We start from the raw sequence: 22888 nt of genomic DNA on the forward strand, positions 1-22888 counted from the left end.
GACCTTGCAGCAGCCCAGCACACCACAGTGCTGTTACGAATTTATATTTCATCGTCCCTTCTAATTACACCAACCGTGACTAAATTTTGGAGATGCCGCAGAAAAAAGCCAAATTTAAGTCCTTTGTTTCTAAAGCCACATTCTCCCACTTCCTCTTTGCCTGAGGCTTGCAGTCTCTGTTCTTCTAAACTCCGCTATGCCCCTCTTAAACTCAAAACATTTAAAACTAACTCGCTCAGCCTACCTAGCATTTCAAGAAGCTCCAGACCCCTTTCCAACTACAGCAGTTATCAGCCCCTCTCTCTGTCCCTAGGACAGCACAGCTTAGATTTCTGACGGTACTCAATTCTCGCCTCGCTCAGACACACATGACCAGCGCATTGGCATTGCCCTCACTCATCTTCGTGCCTCCTCCTTACATCTCTGCAGATACTGACTGCTCTCATCGGTTTTTGTCTCCCAGATCCAGACCATAGACACCTCCTCCACAAACACAGTAGACCATTTCCTCTCTCACATGCATATGAACAGTAAGTCAGTTAAAGAAATATGCTTCAATTGATGTCTTGATCACGTCAATTCTGATGCATGTCACTCCAGTTACAGAGAATATTAGTTTCATTTCTCTGTGCAAATGCTCGATTTATTACTTTCTGCAAATTATCTAGTAATTTTGAGACTTAAAGTATACTACAATAAAAGTCATCATTCGCTCAGTGTCAGTTAAAAGCTGTCAAACCTGCTGATTCATTTCATCAGCATTTATTGTGCTTCATTAATTCTAGATCCAAACGTTTTCCACAAAATAATGAAGTTATATATAACTCAAAGCGGCAGCACCTATAAATCCTTCAAGCCTTTGGCAACTTCTTTAATCCAAAGTAATCATGTTTCCTTGTATAACAAGTCTTGTGATGTCTGTAACAGCATCTCACTATAGTAACAACAGTCTTAATGTTATAGCTCTCTTGCATGCCTGAAGTATTAATCAGATCCCATATTTAAATACGAAATTAGAGTACTCTTGATACTCTTCCTGAAACAGATATGCTAATCACAGTCCCCCACAAAATTAAAAAAAAAAAAGTACAATAAAGATCAAGACTGTGAAGTTGGTTTTGATACTGGAGTCAAACATTGCAGCTTTCTGGTTATTGCTTTACTCTATTACCTTATCCCTTCACATTCAAATAACGTTTCTAAATAGGCAGGCTATTCTACAAGCAATTTTCTCTGCCACAAGTTCTTTCCTTTTGCTTTTAAACAGAAGAGAGTAAAGAAAAATCCCACTTTACAATCAGAATGAAGGATAGCAGATTTTATGCTAGAGCTGGTGAACATGGTTCTCCTTTGAAAGCAAAAGGCTCAATGATCACAATATTCAGTCTTCAATTTAGAAATTTCTTTATGAAAACAAAACATTCCTCTTTCATAAGTGAGCTTAAATCCTAGCAGTTTTCCAAATACACTAACCTTTTTCTAGTATTCTCCTGAAAATTCTATTAGCATCCTCCACCAGCTATTACTGATAAGGATGTTACTAATGCTACATTATAGAAAGTGATCTTATTTATATTTTTTTAATGATCAACCTTGCTTGAATTTAACCTCACTTAGCGGAAAAATCATGTTTGTGACCTTTACACCTCAATTTAACTAAAAATATATTTAACAGCAAGTATTACCTCATTGTCCCAAATCTCCCATAACCATCTCTAATTTCCACTGTATAAAAAGAAAATTCACTGTCAGCTCCTTGAACTTTATCAACACGTTTCAGCTACAACCAAGATTTTACTTTGTTGAGTAATCAAAATACAATCTGCAAGCATAAATCTACATATTAAACACACATTAAACAATATTAAGTTACATATTGAATGCATTAAACAATTTGATCCAATTTCCAAACTGTAGATTAAATCCAGAAAGCAGCAATATCAAAAAAGTAGCCCCAACCAACACAAAATTCCAAGAAAGGCAGGGTTTAAAGTATTTCATTACCCATCTAAAAGCGTGCGCTTGTGTTTTACAGTTTGGACTCATTCCAAAGGCTGTCCCCAGTTAATCCACCCCTCTCTTTGGGGAACCGAAGACAGCTGGAAAGGATGATGACCATATCAATATCCATGCATGCTGCTGTCATGAATGCGTGCTAGCACAGTTGGACAAACTCACAGAGTATATATAATTCAGTATAGAATTCTCTCATAGGAGCTTGCCTGTTCCATTGTGCCATCAGAGAAAATGTGAAGTATTGTGAAAGCAGCAAGAAAGCCTACAACCGTGGCTGTTCTTTAGAATACTGCCACAACTGCCTATAATGATAAAGTTAAAATAGACTGCTCAGCAGTCATTCACATATGAAAGCTACAACAGATGCTCTTTAATTCTTTATCTGAATGAACCTCAGTCATTTAGCATCCATAATTCTTTTTAGTATTTCTTATAATGAGCCAAACTCATGCAAAGAGGCTTCTTTTGGAGGCTGGAAATAACATCTTATTCGGCATTTGCCCCTTCTTTGCCCATTATCTTCTTTAATTCTACTAAGAATTAAAATGAAGCCTCAATTTCATGACTGTCTGTCCCTGAAAACATGTACAAGGTATCAGAATTTATTAGATATATGACTATTGCCTGTGGAGAACAAGATTAAACTAGTTTCAGTGATTAATATACTCTACCAGCCAACTCTATTTTTTCAAAAATTCGAGCCCAGTAATCATAGGTACAGCACGGTACTACCACTATTTTGGTATGCACCATGTGTGGCAGAGGCAGATCCAGGGATTAGTACATATAAATCACTCACCCAGGAAGAAAAAAGTCTACACAATTGCCAACTAAGACAACTAACATGAAATGCATGTTTTTACAAGGGCTATTCAAAGAAATAGTATTTGTGGGAAGAATGAGTCATAGGATAGCAAACTTCACATACTACAGTTACTCAAAGTGAGAAGACAAAGGGAACTAGAACTTAGATGATGTTTTTTTTAAATAACCAAGAAACATTAGCAAAACCAGCTGTTGCACTGTAATAACTTTAAATAGCTTTGTTACGCCTTCAGTCTCTTCCAGTAGTAGTTTTCTCTTTTTCTTTTTAACTTGCACTTTGGGTTTGCTGTTGTTGGCACACTGTCTCAGTAGACACTAGATAAATAAACTTTTCAACAACATAAACCCTTTAAAAACTGTATCTCTTAACCCCTATCCCCTTGAGAGGTTGGAAAGTAGTTACTTAATTCTTTACAGGTTTACTTGTGCATCCCATCTGTATTTCTGTGATTTTTCTTTCTACTTTAGTTATAACAAAATAAATAAGCATCTTAGTAGTTATCTCCATCTAAACCACAGTTTGTATCTTTTCCTTAACTATGTCTTTTTTGTATTTATTGATTAACCCACATAATTTCACACAACTTGCAGGGGATCAAATTCATTGTCAGGTAGGCTTGAGTCAGTACTTTAAAATTACAGAAATTTATTTCATGTATAGTAAGTACTTAAACAGACCCATATTTTTAAGATGACAAAGTACTAATGTGCTTGCACATACAGACTATTTCTCCAAAATTATTTCTGTAATCTTACTGCTTTAAGTTCATTCCAAACAGACTAATTTTATTATGTTTACTTTTGTGTTTTAACTGGAATAGAGTCAATTCACTTCTTGTCTTAATTTGCTGTGAGAGAGTCATGTGCCATTAAATAATCATTTTGCAACATTTGACACCGCAATAGGAAGACGACATCTGCATGTATACCGTCATACCCAGAGATTTCAGCGCAACTGCTACGCACAGTCTTGCAGTCCCCTGAACCCACCGACGGACTGAAACGTACACTGGTACACAGTGCTCTGACTGAGGACAACGCCGACGTGTATACCCAAGATAATTCTGAAAAGGACTTTCATGGATAAGTTAAGGACTATTTTTAATAAATTTATTTGAGGAAAAGTATCTGAGTCCGATTTAGTTTTCTTTTCATGCATTATGGAATCATGGTTTTATTTCTTTTACCTTACAAGAATCTCTCAGAGCCTCCCACTTGTTCTCAGGCTTTCTTTAACTGGGCACATCCATACACACTGCTGGAAGAGACTTGTGTGTTCCCCTTCTCCTGTGGTTTGAGAAGTGATTTCTGCAGTCCCGTTTTTCAGAGTTAATAATAATCGTTCCTTCCAAATCTCTGGAACCTGGTATACCTGCTTATTTGGATTGCTGTATTTGTTTAACACCTGCCTCAAAGAGCAGACACTTGGCTCTGTGAGGCTAAAGACAGGCAACTCACTGAACCACAGGATGAGCGAGTCAGAAGGGACCTCTGGAGGTCATCTCGTCCAACCTCTCTGCTCCAGCAGCGTCACCCAGAGCACGCTGGACCATGCCCAGACAGCTTTTGAGTATCTCCAAGGACGGAGAGTTCACAGCCGCTCTGGGCAACCTGTTAATCCAAAGTCTCATACAGATAACCATTTTCTACTGAAAACCAATGACCGCATGCAAAATTTGATTTTCATTTTTCACGTTCTCAAAGAGTATCAAAATTACCAACAAGGTCTAAGGACTTGCATTTGACCTTCCTGCCTTCAGTGACAAAGTGCTAATGAGTTGAGAAAGTTAAAGACAAAACTAGTAATATTTGCTTCATATATATCCTTACTTATGTTTTAGCCATGATTTTCACTTCATACTAAGGCTTCCAGCTCAACCTAACTTTTTTAAGACTATGTTGTTAGATTTCAAGGTGTAGCATTTTCCTCTTATCAAAGCCATTCATATTTACCCAGTAAAACTGCATTCTTTTAAGGTTGCTGTATAGCAATTAAATGACCTTAAAAATCATCATCACACCTGTAGAATGACAAAAGTTTTCCTGTATATGAAAATAATATAACAAACTCAAGTAACTCACAAGCTGCTCGTGCTTCATGAAATATTGCATGTGAAGTAGTTTCAGTGTCCCAGACCCAATACCTAGAGAATGCAACAACTCATCGCTAATTAGAAGCACGTTAGTTAATTAATTAATATCTAGAGTGGGGTTTTTAAACCTTGAGAGACTAAGAAAACAGAAACTAATCCTAAAACTTTTTAAAAAGATGTTATGTTCTTCAAACTTAAAAATGAAACCTTTTTCTCTGGGCAAATTTTTTATTGTGTACATAACACTATAGACTTTTTTGATGTCTCTTCATGAGGACAGACAACTTTCATTTACAAGGAGATGACTTTCCATCAGTTCGCACTTAAATCACTAAGAGAAGACACTGCTAAGGAAAATTTATTACTGAAGTGATAAGACAAGCAATCCTTATCTTCTCAGGCACAAATAGACTAATCTTGGAAACAAGTCTGGGTTTTAACTATGGAATTGGTCATTAATTTTTATCACTCCTAAGCTATCAGGTGGGCTCTCCAGGACTCCAGCCAATTCCATAAAAAGTAGTATGTTGCATAGCAGATTTCAGCTAGAAGCCAAGTTATAATGTGTTCAAGAAAAAGATGTTGTAAAAAGGAAACTTCAGGAGAAGCTGAACTAGAATAAGGCAAAGGAAATACCAGCACTTTGTCGAGATGTTCATTAAAGCGTAAATATCAGGAAAATATTCAGAATCAAATAGAAAGAAAACTCAGGCCAGTAAGAGCTATGTTAGTACTAATTTTAAAGGCTATTCAAATTTGCCTGTTTTATAAGTCTCTGCAAAATTAGCATCAACTTTAGCCAACAACATTTGCATTATAGCAGCAATATGGATGTAAATCTTTAAACAATCATGCTGGTAAAATTATTCCGTACTTCATAAAGAAAGAAACCCTACGACACTGTGAAAATTTAAGTTGAGAAGTAGTTTACAAAGGGTTTTTCATATGAGATTTCCACATAAGAGTAGGTCTTAACGTTGACATTTTGTTATTAAAATTTGTGATGCTTAATTTCCTCTGATTGTCATGTGAATGTGAATTAGCAGTCATTGGCATTAAAGAGAAGTTGTGGTAAATCTGCATGATTTTTTTAACAACACTTCACATTGTAATCAACTTCATTTATTACCACTTACTAGTTCCACCTATATTTACAGGAAAAACAGTAGTTTACAAAGTTGGAAAACAAGCTACTACTGTTTGTACAGAAAGGTCTTGTAGTCAAATTTACATGTTGACAATAATAAAATACCAATGCACTTGGTATATGTGATAACTGACAGCACAAGTTCTCTTGCACAACTCTAACATGAATGCCGTAAGAGAGGTTTTAGAGACATTTCCAGGCAGAAATATAGATTGTCAGAAGAATGCAAACACAGTTAACAATTAAATACTCTTGCGGACAACATTTAATGGTCTACAAGATGAACAGAGTTCATTAAAAACCGGGGGGATGGAGTGTATTCATGCATAATACAGTAACTCAACTAACATTCAAACGTTCAACAGTTTAGTGTATGCAAAGGCAGACTTGCCTCAAGAAATTCACAGCACCTTTGGGTAAGGCTACAACAGTATGTGTTTATTGAAATCTGCATCTGGTAGTAATTTGTCCAGCAGCAAACTTTTTTCTTTTTTTACTCGAATGATCTACAGGGGCCCATATACTCTGCAACTGTTCGCTTGCACCAAGATGCACATTGTATAATTTATGTTCTTAATTATAAAACAAAGTTTATCAGCATGTTTGTCTGTCTTGTGTAATTTCTTATTCTTCACATGAGAATAATAGAATGCATCTTGAACAGCCTATTCATTCTTCGTTGTAATAAAATATATTGGAATGGCAGAGATTTAATCTCTAAATTATTTTACTTTTTCCTTCTTTACTGGAGACTTTTCCTTTAGAGAAAAAGGAGTCAACATAGTTTGAAAAAATCTTTCTAGAGGACACTTACTCCCCCCCCCCAAAAAAAAGAGAATGCAGGTTATAATCCTAATTTGCCAAATATTGTTTTAGTAATGATATACCTCATTCAAAATTGTGGCCTAGCCCAAAAGACAGGTTTGTCTTTATAAAGCATCCTCTGTAAAAACTAGCTAGATATTCCGGAAAATGCAACTCTTGTCCTCACCACCTGTCTAATCCCAAATCCCACAAGGAAGGAAAACTGCTTAGAGCAAGGACAAAGAAAAAGTCAGCATCCTGGGAAGGGAAAGAAAGGAGGCTGAAAGCCCTGCACCAAGAGGATCATGGTTTCATCTCCAGGTATGCACTTGCTCCCTCTCAGCAATTTAAGCATTAATTCATGAACTTCAGTTTCTTGCTTACTGACTATCCCGTCTTCGCTAGAATTCCAGTAACGGAACTGCATTCTTAAGACAGCTACAGTTTTCTGAGGTTACTTCGGGAATTATGCACATTGTTTTTCCTGTTATTACTCGAACTGATACAGTTCTTCTGGGCTTCCTTATAGCAAGACATCAAGAGTTAGGTCAGCAGAAAAAAAGAGTTCAAATACACAGTAACTTTTAAGAGCACGTAGTCATTGTAAGGTGTGATGCATCTAGATGTATCATTTGGCTGGGTCTCAAATGTGAAGACCACCGGGAAACTTTTTGATACACTTTGTGCAAAAGGGAACAGGGACAGCTGACAATTTCATAATCTCTATTCCCACAAAGGGGAAGTGCAAGAAGATTCAGAAGAATTTTTGGGGCAGAGAGGTTCACCATTAAGCGGCCTTAACCTTCCCTGCCCTCCCCTTTACACAACTTGAATTTTAAGAAGCTTATGTCTCATTGCTTTTTTATTTGTAGGTATAAATATGCCCTATTTCAGTAACACTAGTATTTGGAGCATCAGCCAAAGAAGCTGAGAGCAGAGGGACACATTAAGACATTCTTTCTACAGGAACAAGATCATAACCACTTGATAATTCTCCTTTTGTTTATCCCATACCAATAGGTAGTGCTGCAGTTACAGAGAAAATCAGAACCCAATCACAGTTACACAATTACTTTTTTATGATAGAACCATAAAATGAACCTCTAAACAGTGCGGATTACCAAAATGTTTGAAAGTTATTCCCCAAAAGTTTACTCCAGGGATTTTTAAACCCAATTACACAAGACGCAGAGTACTCTGACAAGATTTTTATTTTTATCTATAAGTTATTGTTACTGTCTTCACTAAACAGTGTGACTTCAGTGGCATTTAATTTCATTAAATCTTATCAGGATTACAGTCAGGTCTTGCTTATTCACCTTGCAAAACAGGCCCTGACAGGAATCAGGGGCTATCTGAATCTTTGCAAAGGACATGAAAGGAGTAGATCTAGTACCTTCTGTACACTTTTATCAGCTTGCTGTTGGCTAAACCCTTGGAGCCATGGAAATCCCAAATATATCGAAAATACCAAATATTATCACGGTATTCAAAAGAGAAATATATGGTATCTTGATTTAACGTAACAGGGATGGGAGGATTGGACAGCAGCACTGTTCAAAGGCCTTTTGAACCAGCTAAAATATTCTCTTTCAGCCAGATGCAGAGGGATAACCAAGGCAGGTGATGGGAAGACAGGTCTGAGTGAACATTTAAATATAACAGACCCAAAATATGTAAAGCGTTTTCTATGTCAAGGCAGCTGGACAGCTCAATACTAGGATAATATAAATACATACAAATACTGTAGAATAATGTTGACAAATTACAATATATATTATGACCTCTTCTTCTGCATATATCAGGGTACTCTCTTCTGTATACCCGTAGTAATGAAAGAGTGAGAGGTAGACTTTCACACTATTATTCTTACTGTTACTGTCTGTTACCACATTTTTGATACTTTTTTCCCCTACTATAAACTTTGATCCTGTATTAAATAAACGTCATGAGCAGCACTCATTTTAACTTCTTAGCAACAGACTACTGCAACCTGAGTGCTGAAGTGCATAGCTGAGAACATGGAGAAGTTATTTTACCAGTTTAAGCAATATAAGAAGCTTAAGTATTAAATTTAATACAGGTTTAAAGTTATCAGTGGCTTTCACTAGCCAGGTAACAAATATCTCTCTCAAACACATGGTTAGTGTTGTAAAGCACTAGTCCTCTTCTAGACAGAGAGAAGCTGAAATAGAGTACAAGGAGAGAACAGACTACAAGCCAAAAACATTTGCATCCAATTATAAAGAAAGATTTTAGGATCTCAGTGTGTAACTCCCCACAAACTTCAAGGTGTGAGACTCCTAGAAAATTAGAATTTATAGGAAATTCATGTTCGTAACTCTACTGTTTTGAAGTGATACACCACTTCAGTGATTTCATATCAGTTTTTAGGCACAACTGTTCAGCGCTGCTTTACCTTAAAACTCTGGATAACCACTAGGGAGATGTAGGAAAAGCACTTTGCAAAACTCTATCTCCACGGGCAACCTAGTTGATTTTTTAACTCCTTTGATCACCTTTCTTTACCTTTAGATCATATAGGATTACATTTTGTGCCTGCATTAGTAGATTTTTGTGTCTATTCCTGCTGATGCAGCAGCCAAAACACTCAAGATAGTATTTCCTTACCTATATACAGGGCAGGTGAAATGGAAATATGGAAAATTATACAATAACGTAATATATTATATTATTAATAATATAATAAAAATTACATTATGCAATAGATATGTGCAGCAGTTCTGTCTCAGTCAAGTATCAGAAGGGTGGGAATGTTCCTGGAGAAAAAGTTTTACCTTTGTTACACAGGGAAAAATGCACTTACTGTCCAAAGCAGGAAAAAAAAAAGGAGGGATAGGACATATTTAACATGGTGATCGAGTTGTGCTGCATTCGCACATGCTTCATGCCCCATCTCTCGTTAACCTCAAGAAACCACTCTTCTTTCAGTCCTCCCCTACCACATCTGACAGTTGGGTCCCCGCTGCTTTCTCATTAACTGCTTAATAATTGTTGTTAATAATTTTTATGAATCCTTCACAGGCTTCAAATCGCTGAAGTCCTCAGTGCCATAGGAGGGCACGCCTAGATTGTGGAGATGCTTTAGAAGTACCGAGTCCCTACTCGCTACATTAGCCATTTCAGTTAGAGAAGTCATTTGTAACAACTTCACCTTGTAATGTCACACACTGGCGAAGAAATTATGCCAGAATATTGAACCTCTTCAGTCACATTAATGCTAATTCATTGTGATGGATCATTACATGTGAAAACTGGGGGTATGTCTTCTGCCTTATGGAAGACAGTAGTAAAATATGTAAATAAGTGTACTAAGTTTCTTAGAGGCACGGTTAGTTTCTGAAGACATCAACAAATCAATTTTTCAGATTCTACAGCTTCAGTATAGCAGTTCACTTCAAAATTTTGGGTGCTATGCTCATCGTTAACTAAAAATATTCTAAAATCTTAAATAAAGTGCAATTTAATATAATTTACTATCATGGCACAAATTGAAGCATTACTTCATCAGTTCAAATACTCCTCATTTAGATACTGATCTAATGAGAGCAATTAAAATAATTGATAAAAAAGAAAACCAGTGTACCTTTGCAACTGTACTTGAGGTGCTGTTATTGTTAAAACAGGAAACATCAGAAAGCACAGACACTTTGAGTCCTCTTGATAGAGAACATCTGATATTGAACAGTACCAACCTGATCAATACTGCTTATAAAGAGGACAAGCAATCCGGAATTATTATCTACACAAGCCAGTACTCAAAAGCTGCACAGGCATTATGAAGAACATAGACTAAATATTAATGCTACAGCAGTTTCATAGCACCTGGAAAGGTGCTATATTACAAGGCTATTTTTTTTTATAGCTCATCTAAAATGAGGCACTGACTGGTATTTGTTGCATAGCTTTTTCCTTCACATAAAAACTGATGAGATTATAAGTCTATTCATAGCACTACTTTCCATTTTATAGCTATGCAAGATTTACTGTGAAATTTTATATAGAGATAGATTTAAACTCTATCAGTGTTTTGGCACTATGACAGCAATTCACAGTTTAATACATGAAAAAAAATATTACCATCTGTTGCTAACCCAAATGCCATTATTCCATTTCTTTCAGTGGTTGTAGTCTAACTTTTTTCCATATATTTGAAATTTCAAACAAAAAAAGACAGCTTGATATCAACAGCTTAAATAAAAAAAAATTCTTTACACTGAACAGTCATTGTTTCCTCTACCTCTGCCCGCAAGTATTAATTCTTACATTTGAATTTGCAGAGTTTCATTTAATTTGACTACTAACTACACAAGTTTAATAAATCTATCAATCTATGCAGCTGATCAGTAGCATCTTTTATTGAAGGATACCAGCATTTACGAGCCAAAATTTGCTAGTAAAAATATTTCAAGGTTGTTTCATGTTTCTGAGACAAGGTCACATAGGATGTTTATGACAATGTAGAAGTGATAAGGGTTGCATTTCTACAGCTGTCTTCACTTTTAAAATCTCTCTTTGGAATTCAAAAATTAACGAGGGTTGACTGATGAAAATGTGTTTGTAACTATAACACTCCAAGCTCTGGTCTTACAGGACTCTCAGCTCAGAAGACTGGCAGGTTCTCATCCTTGCGATCTTCCCTGAAGCATTCCTGTGGTATGGTACACTCGAAGAAGTCTTTCCATTCTGTACAACCCTACAATCAGCTGTCCTCCCCTCTTCTTTCCCTTGGCTTCAACTAAGTAAAACGACTGCACGTGACCCTCCCTGTCCTGAAGGGACAAATATATATTTACTCAAATAGATCATGAAACACGAGTATTTGTGCACATCAGTTGCTGATGGAAGTCCCAGGAAGAACATTTGAGTATTACTAGTAACAATAATTGAAGTTATCAGTAAAGTTATCAGGGGAAAGACAAAGAGGTCATGTTTTGCTAGGAAAGAGAGGAAACACTTCACAGGTACTTCTAAATTCTTCAAAGAGCAGCAGAAGGTATGGGCATAAAGACCATTCTTGGGCTTGTTCAAAGGCTATAAAACGCAGTTTGAACTGTTTTGTGTTGATGTAACAATTACCTTTCCTTGGCAAAATTTCAACAGCAGAAATACCATAGATTCAGCAGAACATTGCTGTGAACGGCAGACTTACTAAATCTATTTTAGGCATGTAATAGCAAAGCATAATAACCAGAATGCATTGGAAATTTACATACATTTTAAATCTACCGTAACCGAGACTCATTTTTCATTCAGACTGTGTTCAACAGGAATTTTTTTGCAGAAATATTTACCATTATTTGAAGATCTGGGAAATACTGCTTGATGAATGAAGAAAAATGATGACACTAATTGACATCATGAAAAAACTCAAAAAGAAAAAAAAACCTCACCTCTTGAAAGAAAACAGATTAATCTCTTAATCTCTTAAGAAAGAGATTCAAAGGCAGGCCTGAATCTGTCAAAGTGAATTTTTCCTGAAATGCAGCAGATTAAAAACATGAAGGAAAACAAAAACTCAGACACAGAAAAGTCTCAAATATTAATTTTGGGCTACCCATCAGTACTGTTTCTTGTAGGAAATTTTCATAACATCAAGTAAAATTCAATTCTGAATACGGCTTGGTTAGCAGAAAAAAAATTGTTAAGTTACAGAACTTACTATTATAATATGTTGAAGTTGGGTTTTTCTGTTTTGTTTGGGGGTTTTTTTTGGCTATTCATATGTTATTGTTTCAGCATCAAATACGTTGCATAATATAATGCAGAATCAGAAAAAAGCAGAATGTTTCTAATAGCAAAGCACATCAGAAATTCTGAATTTTCTTCCAAATTTGGATAAGCACAAAGTTCACTTTTAATACCAGCTGCCTATTATACAACTAAGCCCTGTTCCCCAAGAAAAAATGGTCAGGCACAAACTTCAAATAAATCCAGAATCAGGATTAAAAAAGGGTTTTCTATATTTTCTCCTATTCAAAGAGCTCCAAGTATTTTACTAGCGTGATTTTTTTTTAAATTAATCCCACCCTTCTAAAGGATAAGAGTTCTAGTCTGCATTGTTTGGGATACAGTAAAGCAGCACAGCAAGGGGATTTTGCAAATACCAAACAGGGTTCATTCACTGACCACAAGAACTTGTCATAGAAACTATAGATACTATGGATCACGTTGTAAGAGACAAAAAACCTCAAGTACAAAATTACTGAAGTAAAATAACATAGACATCATGACTTGCTGGAACCAATATCTGACCTTTATAATCACATTCAGAAATATGAACTCTGGTCTGGATTTGATTTCTTCCAAAATTCTTTATGATCCTCTTAGGTTGCCAGAGTTCTACCACTTCTTGCATTTTAATCGGTCGTAAAACAAAGTGAAAATTTTATTTCTTTTATGTATTTTATGATTAAATGCCCAACTTAAATGCCTCTATGCAAATGCACGTAGCATGGGAAATAAACAAGAGGAGTTAGAGACGTGTGCACACCTGCAGGGCTATGATCTTACTGGCATCGGTGAGACGTGGTAGGATGGCTCCTATGACTGGAGTGTTGGAATAGAAGGTTACAGGCTCTTCAGGAAGGACAGGCAAGGGAGACAAGGAGGGGGTGTCACCCTCTATGTCAGTGACCAGCTGGAGTGCATGGAGCTCTGCCTGGGGATGGGTGAGGAGCCAGCCGGGAGCTTATGGGTCAGGATTAAAGGGAGGGCAGGGACAGGTGACGTTATAGTGCGGGTCTGCTGCAGGCCACCCAACCAGGAAGACCGAGTGGTTAAGGCCCTCTATAGACAGATAGGAGCAGCCTCACGTTCACAAGCCCTGGCCCTCACGGAGGACTTCAACCACCCCGATATCTGTTGGAGGGACAACACAGGGGGGCATAAGCAATCCAGGAGGTTCCTGGAATGTGTTGATGATAACTTCCTTCTCCAAGTGATAGAGGAGCCAACGAGGAGAGGTGCTATGCTGGACCTTCTTCTCACCAACAAGGAGGGGCTGGTGGGGAATGTGAAGCTCAAGGGCAGCCTTGGCTGCAGTGACCATGAAATGGTGGAGTTCAAGATCCTTAGGGCACCGAGGAGAGCACGCAACAAGCTCACTACCCTGGACTTCAGGAGAGCAGACTTTGGCCTCTTCAGGGATCTGCTTGGTAGAGTATCATGGGATAAAGCCCTGGAGGGAAGAGGGGCCCAAGAAAGCTGGTTAATATTCAGTGATCACCTCCTCCAAGCTCGGGAGCGATGCATCCCAGCAAAGAGGAAGTCAGGCAAAAACTCCAGGAGGCCTGCATGGATGAACAAGGAGCTCCTGGACAAACTCAAACACGAAAAGGAAGCCTACAGAGGGTGGAAGCAAGGACAGGTAGCCTGGGAGGAATACAGAGAAATTGTCTGAGCAGTCAGGGATCAGGTTAGGAAAGCTAAAGCCCTGATAGAATTAAATCTCGCCAGGGACATCAAGGGCAACAAGAAAAGCTTCTATAGGTATGTTGGTGATGAAGGGAAGACTAGGGAAAATGTGGGCCCTCTCCAGAAGGAAACGGGAGACCTGGTTACCTGGGATATAGAGAAGGCTGAGGTACTCAATGACTTTTTTGCCTCAGTCTTCACCGGCAAGTGCTCAAGCCACACCGCCCAAGTCGCAGAAGGCAAAGGCAGGGACTGGGAGAATGCAGAACCGCCCACTGCAGGAGAAGGTCAGGTTCGAGACCATCTAAGGAACCTGAAGGTGCCCAAGTCCGTGGGATCTGATGAGATGCATCCATGGGTCCTGAGGGAACTGGCAGATGAAGTTGCTAAGCCACTATCCATGATATTTGAGAAGTTGTGGCAGTCTGGTGAAGTTCCCACTGACTGGAAAAGGGGAAACATAACCTCCATTTTTAAAAAGGGAAAAAAGGAAGACCCAGGGAACTACAGGGCCAGTCAGTCTCACCTCTGTGTCTGGCAGGATCACGGAGCAAATCCTCCTGGAAACTATGCTAAGGCACATGGAAAATAAGGAGGTGATTGGTGACAGACAACATGGCTTCACTAAAGGCAAACTGTGCCTAACAAATTTGGCGGCCTTCTACGATAGGGTTGCAGCATTGGTGGATAAGGGAAGAGCAACTGACATCATCTACCTAGACTTGTGCAAAGCATTTGACACTGTCCAGCATGACATCCTTGTCTCTAAATTGGAGAGACATGGATTTGACAGATGGACCACTCGGTGGATACAGAATTGGTTGCATGGTCGCACTCAAAGAGTTGCAGTCAACGGCTCGATGTCCAAGTGGAGACCAGTGACGAGTAGCGTTCCTCGGGGTCGGTATTGGGACCGGCGCTGTTTAACATCTTTGTTGGCAACATGGACAGTGGTATTGAATGCATCCTCAGCAAGTTTGCCAACGATACCAACCTGTGTGGTGCGGTTGACACGCTGGAGGAAAGGGATGCTATCCAGAGGGTCCATGGCAGGCTTGAGAGGTGGGCCCGTGCAAAACTCATGAAGTTCAACAAGGCCAAGTGCAAGGTCCTGCACATGGGTTCGGGGCAATCCCAAGCACAATACAGGCTGGGTGAAGAATGGATTGAGAGAAGCCCTGAGGAGAAGGACTTGCGGGTGTTGGCTGAATGATGAGAAGCTCAATATGACCCAGCAATGTGCACTCACAGGCGGCCAACCGTATCCTGGGCTGTATCAAAAGAAGCATGACCAGCAGGTCGAGGGAGGTGATTCTTGCCCTCTACTCTGCTCTCGTGAGACCCCACCTGGAGTACTGCGTTCAGCTCTGGGGCCCCCAACGTAAGAAGGACATGGACCTGTTGGAGTGCGTCCAGAGAAGGGCCATGAAGATGATCAGAGGGCTGGAGCACCTCTCCTATGAAGACAGGCCGAGAGAGTTGGGGTTGTTCAGCCTGGAGGAGAGAAGGCTCTGGGAGACCTTATAGCAGCCTGCCAGTACCTGAAGGGGGCCTACAAGAAAGCTGGAGAGGGGCTTTTTACAAGGGCACAGAGTGATCGGACAAGAGGTAGTGGCTTTAAACTGAAAGAGGGTAGGTTTGATTGGACATAAGGAAGACATTTTTTTACAATGAGAGTGGTGAGGCACTGGGCCAGGTTTCCCAGAGAAGCTGTGGATGCCCCATCCCTGGAAGTGTTCAAGGCCAGGTTGGATGGGGCTTTGAGCAACCTGGCCTAGTAGAAGGTGTCCCTGCCCATGGCAGGGGGGTTGGAACCAGATGATCTTTAAGGTCCCTTCCAGCCTAAACCATTCTATGATTCTATGATTTTCTTTCATCCTGATGAAAGCAGAAAGTATAGTAAAGTTTCCTAAAGCATCCAAGTAATTTAGGAATTGAAATCCAAAGTAAGAAAGTATATTTATACTTGGGTCTTATTAAGAACAGAGAGAAATTAAGTTTCTCTACTTCTGAAAATGGATATAGCTGAAAAAGTCTTGTATAGAAATTCAACTACACATACTACAGTGAATTCATGCAAAAATTTCACTTTACCACTATTATCGCTCCTTCTATCAATACATTTCAATAGATGCTTCACGCTCAATGATTTCAAGAGCACTTACATACATTCAAGTAAGGACAAGCCTGGTTACTTTGCTTAATTGGACCTTGAAGAACAGTGGCAGTTGTTTCTGAGAAAAAGGGCAACAATACAATGAGTCCCCTTAAAGAAATAAGTTTCTTAGAAAATCTTACAAAAGGGGATGGTTCTTCCACAACTATGGAATAATCCTGACTATGTGTTTTATTAATATGTCAGTTTTTACTTCCGGAAGTGTGGCACATCAGTAAAAATTAATCTTCAACACAGAGTAGTCGAGTGCAGAACAGGGAAACTATAATTTTAGACTACATTAAATACAAAGAGCTCTCCACACCAGCAAAACCCAATATACTTTGCAGGGTTAAGTCTGGCGTATGTGGCAAGCAAACCAGCTGGTTTTAGAGATGCACTGTGATACACAACCATCATTGGGCAGCCTAGCCAAGTTCTGAACTGGAAGTCATTCAGTTTGTTGGTTGATCTGTCTCCAAATCAATGCATCTAGTTTTTGATGAGTAATTCAAGAGATGCATAGGCTTTCCCTATTTTAAACCCAGCTATTAAAGTTGATTACACATTGAACAAGCATCACGTTAGAAAGTTCAGGTTAAGAGTAAGGAGACAGAGTGATCGGAAAACAGAAGTGCAATTTTTACGTGAGCCTGGGCAGCTCCCAAAGTGAACTGTATCCATTGGAAACAAGGTCTAAGTGCTGATGTAGGAGTTTCCCACAGCTTCTGTTGGCCTTCAAAGCCAAGCGTGTCATTAGAGTCTCTTGTTGAAGCTGCATGTAAATATCTAACTGGTATTAAAAACACAAAAAATGTTTCACAGAACCTAAATTAAAGCCAGATGTGGAAAAAGCAGATGCCTGAAATTTACTGTCATTTCAAAACAGAATAGAAACATTTGCGAATTGTATTATTTACTGAGTAAATTGTCATGCTAAGGAAGTCATGTAGAACATTTATAATTTCCTGATGCATCTCATGTTAAAGAAATAGGTGTTCTATTGACTAAAACCCCTGCAATTAGTATCAAATTTGAACCACTAACTAAATCTGTGTTATGATTCCTACTCTGGTTACACATTGAATTATGATTAAATTCTTATCAGTCATTTTAAAAAATATGTCAAGATGGTATTAATACTTAGGTCAACAGCACAGCACTGGAATAAGAAATTGAACAATGCAAGTTAAAAAGATATTTAGTAAAGTCTTCCGTATCTTACTGCAAACTTTATGGCTTTAATTCAGGCAAACTTTATGGCTTTAATTCAGGCACACGCAGTCTGTGCTAAGCATGTAGGGAGGTAAGGTTTTCATGGAAACTTAAGGCCATCCAAAAACGTTCTATTTAACCTAGTCGGCCACTCTTACAGAACATGCATGACTTATCCCGCATCTCTTTTAAGCAACTCAAAACTTAGAAGCATTTTTTAAAAAATTAGTTTAGTATTTAAATCATTAAAGCACTTATATACACACATCATGAAAGCAGCTAAGCATTTGTTACGTGAATTTAAAAAAAAAAGAAAAAGGTTAAGGGTGTGGTTTAACTTAAGATGCAATATGCTGAAGCATAAGACCAGCATGACAAAACCTCCAGTTCTTTGGGCCACAACAAAACACTCCAAGCACAACATTCAATTAAATGCTCTTAATGAATCAACATTTTAAGAGCGATCCGTTTAAAAAAAGAACAAGATTGAGTAGTTTCCCTATCAGATGCAAGTTTATTAGCCTAATATCAATGATTTTATATATGGAATTACAACACAATCATGACGTCACTGCAGTAAATTTAAGGTTGGATAACATGTAACTTTACAAGTCTATTTACATTACAGTGGAGCAATGGCACTGGTCAAACTTTACTAGATAGGAGGAAAGAAAAATGTTCAGTTACTAGAAGCCATTTTTATGGTCTCCAAACCCAACGATCATCTACAAAATCTCTTTGAAGAGTTTGAGCGCAGAAAGGCAAGTAACTTCTCAAGAGAACAATCAAATATTCTCATTACCAAAATAGGCCATACATGTCTTATGAAACCTCTCTCACTACTTTGGTGCAGTTTTTAGAATGCCATGTATCAAGAATATCTTAAATCAACCTAAAAAGCACTGATCTTAACAAATCTAATGCGTCCATTTTAGAGAATACATTCTGCCAACAGCAGCTCAAAAGTAGCCAGAAACCTGAAAAGCCATTTTGCGGTCTTCAAAATCAGCAATATAAATTGCACGAGCAATTTAAAATATAAATAATATAAATTTATAAATTTATAATATAAATATAAATTTATATTATATTTATAAAATATAAATTTATAAATTTATTAAATTTTTATAAATTTATAAAAATATAAATTTATAAATTTATAAATATAAATTTATAAATTGCACGAGCAAAAAACGAGCTCAAAATACAAGAATAATTAAACAGAAAATATACTAAAAAGCACTCTCTTTTGCGCCTAAAAATTTTTAAAACTGCCCCAGATTATGTACTAAGGGAGTAGTGGAGGACAGCAAAACCACCTCTATTTTTCTGAGTCAACAGCGGCAAAATGTAACAAAAGAATAGGTCCTTTAATCCAAAGAAAGCAAGCATGCTCCAGAGTCTGCAAATAATCTGCCTGTTGGACCTTACTGTTCATAAATACAAACTTTACCCAGACCATCAAAATAGTTAACCCTGATAAAACAGATGAGTTTTTACAAAAATACAGCGATGCTACAGGGAAACAATCAAGAAAAGTCGCTGGTTCTATGGTAGTTGGGCTCATTTGAATGCATTAGCTTTGCAAATATTTTGTACTTCAGTTTTTCCACCTATGAGCAATGCTTTCACTGCATAAACCTCACTGTTGAACCCAAAGTTTTTTGAAAGCACACTAATTCCATTTTTTATGTTAAACTTTGAACTTCAGTAAGTTGCAATAAACTCACACCAGACTCTCCACTTTGTAAAGAATATCTAAAACTTTATAAACACACACCTGTATACATTCTGAAGCTGCAAAAGAAATTTATTAATTAATATCTGCAAAATAATAGATTACTATCTGGGACAATTGTGGCTGTTTTTAATGCTGTCATTAGCAGACGACATTTCTTAGCAGCCTAAAAGTCATGTATGGCAATCAGACTACGACCACTCTTACTGCTAATCAGTAGCACCTGTTAAAGGGTATTTGTTTTCCTTTGTTGGATCCCTCTCGTATATATATTTAAATGTTTTCTAGGTATCACCAGACTGATTTAAGAATGCATCAGGTATTTCACGGTTTAATGTCTCCAGCATCTGCTCCAATTATTTTAAAAGGTTAAAACATGAAACAGAGAGCCAAGTCATCATTATCCCCACAAACCTTATAAAGCAACACTGTTGAGACACTTCCAGCTGAAAAAACAGCTATACCATTTACACAGGCTACAGTAACTGAATAATCACTTCTCAAAGCCAACTTTGGAAACATCCATGTGATACGACTACACCAAAATTAAATTATAGATGTAGAACAGTATAGACATTTGCAGACAGAGTAAGGATTACAAATCATTATTAAAATACAATACTAAGATACCTATTTCATTTTTTATGGGACAAACTCAATATCGCAACTTGTTTAGACAGGGTTATCTCCCATGAGAACAAAGCATACCCAAATTTCATTCCACATTACAACTTCTGTCACTAGACAAATAAATAGCATTGCTTTCCCCATACTATAATCCATCAAGCAGTATAATTGCATTTTAGATTGACCTAAAATTATAATTGATTTCCTTACACAAGTCACTTGTTTTCTTTAAAAGCAATACTTGAAAACTCAGATACAAAAAGTGACGATTAATTTAAGAGAATGCCTAACCTACCTAGGAACCGGTGTAAATACTGTGGTCGTTAGCCCATACTGGGCTCTGTGCTACCACGGCTACCCATTATCAGTAGTTGTATACAGGACTTGTAATGCTTGCACAAACTGCAGTTTACGCTGCCAGTGAAACGCACCCTAGAAGACAACAGACAGGAACTTTCCCGATGTAAATTCAGAACTGTCAAGCAACAACTGTCACTTAAAACATTTCTGTAATTTCACAAAATGTGACAACAATAAAATGAATAATAATAGGGCTACACATTTCTAACTGGCTGTCACCATGCATCCCATCATCTATTCTTAAAAAAGAATGATCTCTCACATCCAACAATATTTCTTATTCTATAACATTAAGAGGACACATCTTATCTCACTGGATGGAATATGCATGTGGCTTGTGTAAATCATCCTGTAAATCAAATACCACTGCTCGATTCTATCAGCGATTCATGTAATCACATGGTTATACAGCTGAACATAAAACCAAGCACCCTTTACTGCCACCTGTTTATTCTTAACATCCAACGTGTATTTGCTTACCTCTGCAGCCTGTGTCTCCTGGTGTAATAAAGTTAGACCTGTCAAGTCTTCTAAGAAGGAATGTGAAGAATTAAAAACTTTAGCTAGGAAATTAAACCCTTCTCGTTCATACTGGTCGAGGACCTGTCAAATAAACAAACAGAAAAGGATTTCAAATAAGATGCCCATAATGTGATTCATCATCATATTTTGCTCACAAAATAGAAGTACAATCTTTCTGAACACTCAGAAAATTACTGTATTTTGTAAACAGGTAAAAATTACAGAGACAAGAACAATCATTTCTCCCAACTCAATTTCTAAAGTGGGGAAAGGTGGAAGTAAGAGGGAAGAGAAGTGAGGTTTAAAATTTCCTGGTTTAAACATATTTTTAAGCTTATAACAAGACAGATGATATGGCAAGAAGAAAAACTTTGCTGCAAAGTCATGAAAGGAGCACTTAAGTTACACAAAACACAGTAAAAGACTGTTCCAATGTATCAGTTAAGGGAAAGAACCATGCTGGGACAGACTGAAAAACTCTCTGAGTCAGTGTCCAAGTCCAACATCCTCCTAATCTCCAGAGATTCATGGTTCTGAGACTATTGTATCTTAAGCACTCTCTATTTTTCCACTCTAATTTTCCCAGTTTATCTTTTATTTTGAGAATCTCATAGACTCCTACACGAATTGTGAGGAAGGTTTTAGCCTATGCTCCTCTCAAACCCCCGACCATGAAGAATTTTCAGGCAGCTTTAGCTTAAATAACTATTTGGCAGGCTGATTTCAATCAAGTATGATGGGGATTGAGGAAAGAAAAGATAAATGTCAAAGATGAACATGATTCTACAAGTTTTGTGAACGCAGGTAGCAAGAAAATGGAAGGAACTGATGACAGAGCAATCCCAGTATCCATTGTTTTCCTATTTCTGTTCTGAGTTCTATCACTGATCATTCAATACCCTGCTCTGCTGTCGTCAGTCTCACAGATGAAGCAGCTGAGCTTGACAAACTGCAAGGCAACTTTTCCTACAGAAATTCATGTAGCAGAGCAGGATGCATGCAGGGACTTCAGAAACACACAATATTTTAATACAAAGGAGCAGTATATATAACATCGATAGAGAGGCAGGGGAAGGACCATCAGTATCACCCCATATAGAGAAGATGCAAGCTTTTCAGAAGAGTCCATGGAATGGCTTAATCTGTGAAACTGAATGCCTGTCAAAAACCTTTTCCTGTGAAAGTTATCGTTGCCCTTCTCAACACTTACATCTTCATCTCAATCATCATCCTCAGATAAATCAGCATCAGTTCAAGAGTGAAGGACAGAAAGAATCATAGAATCGTTTAGGTTGGAAAAGACCTTTAAGATCATCAAGTCCAACCATTTACCTAGCACTGCTGCCAAGTCCACCACTACACCATGTCCCTAAGCCCCACATCTACACGTCTTTTAAATACCTCCAGGGATGGCAACTCAACCACTTCCCTGGGCAGCCTCTTCCAATGCTTGACAACCCTTTCAGTGAAGTAAAATTTCCTAATATCCCATCTAAACCTCCCCTGGCACAACTTGAGGCCAGTTCCTCTTGTCCTATCACTTGTTACCTGGGAGAAGAGACCAACCCCCACCTCTCTACACCCTCCTTTCAGGCAGCTGTAGAGGGCAATAAGGTCTCCCCTCAGCCTCCTTTTCTCCAGGCTGAACAACCCCAGTTCCCTCAGCTGCTCCTCATCAGCCTTGTGCTCCAGACCCTTCCCCAGCTCCGTTGCCCTTCTCTGGACACGCTCCAGACCCTCAATGTCTCTCTTGTAGCGATGGACCCAACACTGAACACAGCATTCGAGGTGCAGCCTCACCAGTGCCGAGTACAGGGGCACGATCGCTGCCCTAGTCCTGCTGGCCACGCTATTCCTGATACAAGCCAGGATGCCATTGGCCTTCTTGGCCACCTGGGCACACTACTGGCTTATATTCAGCTGGCTGTCGATCAACACCCCCAGGTCCT

General features: G+C 38.2%; 1 protein-coding gene across 11 annotated transcripts in view; it reads right to left on the bottom strand.

Moving 5' to 3' along the window:
* ATG7 (autophagy related 7) overlaps positions 1-22888 on the bottom strand; it is a 158192-nt gene that overhangs the window by 83824 nt on the left and 51480 nt on the right. For all 11 annotated transcript variants that reach the window (XM_072876187.1, XM_072876184.1, XM_072876188.1 and 8 more), the window contains one exon: positions 20898-21020. In XM_072876187.1, coding sequence (XP_072732288.1) covers positions 20898-21020 — 123 coding nt within the window. The remainder of the gene's footprint in view (positions 1-20897; positions 21021-22888) is intronic.

This window comes from Ciconia boyciana, chromosome 11 (genome assembly GCF_034638445.1).
Source record: "Ciconia boyciana chromosome 11, ASM3463844v1, whole genome shotgun sequence".
Taxonomy (NCBI): domain Eukaryota; kingdom Metazoa; phylum Chordata; class Aves; order Ciconiiformes; family Ciconiidae; genus Ciconia; species Ciconia boyciana.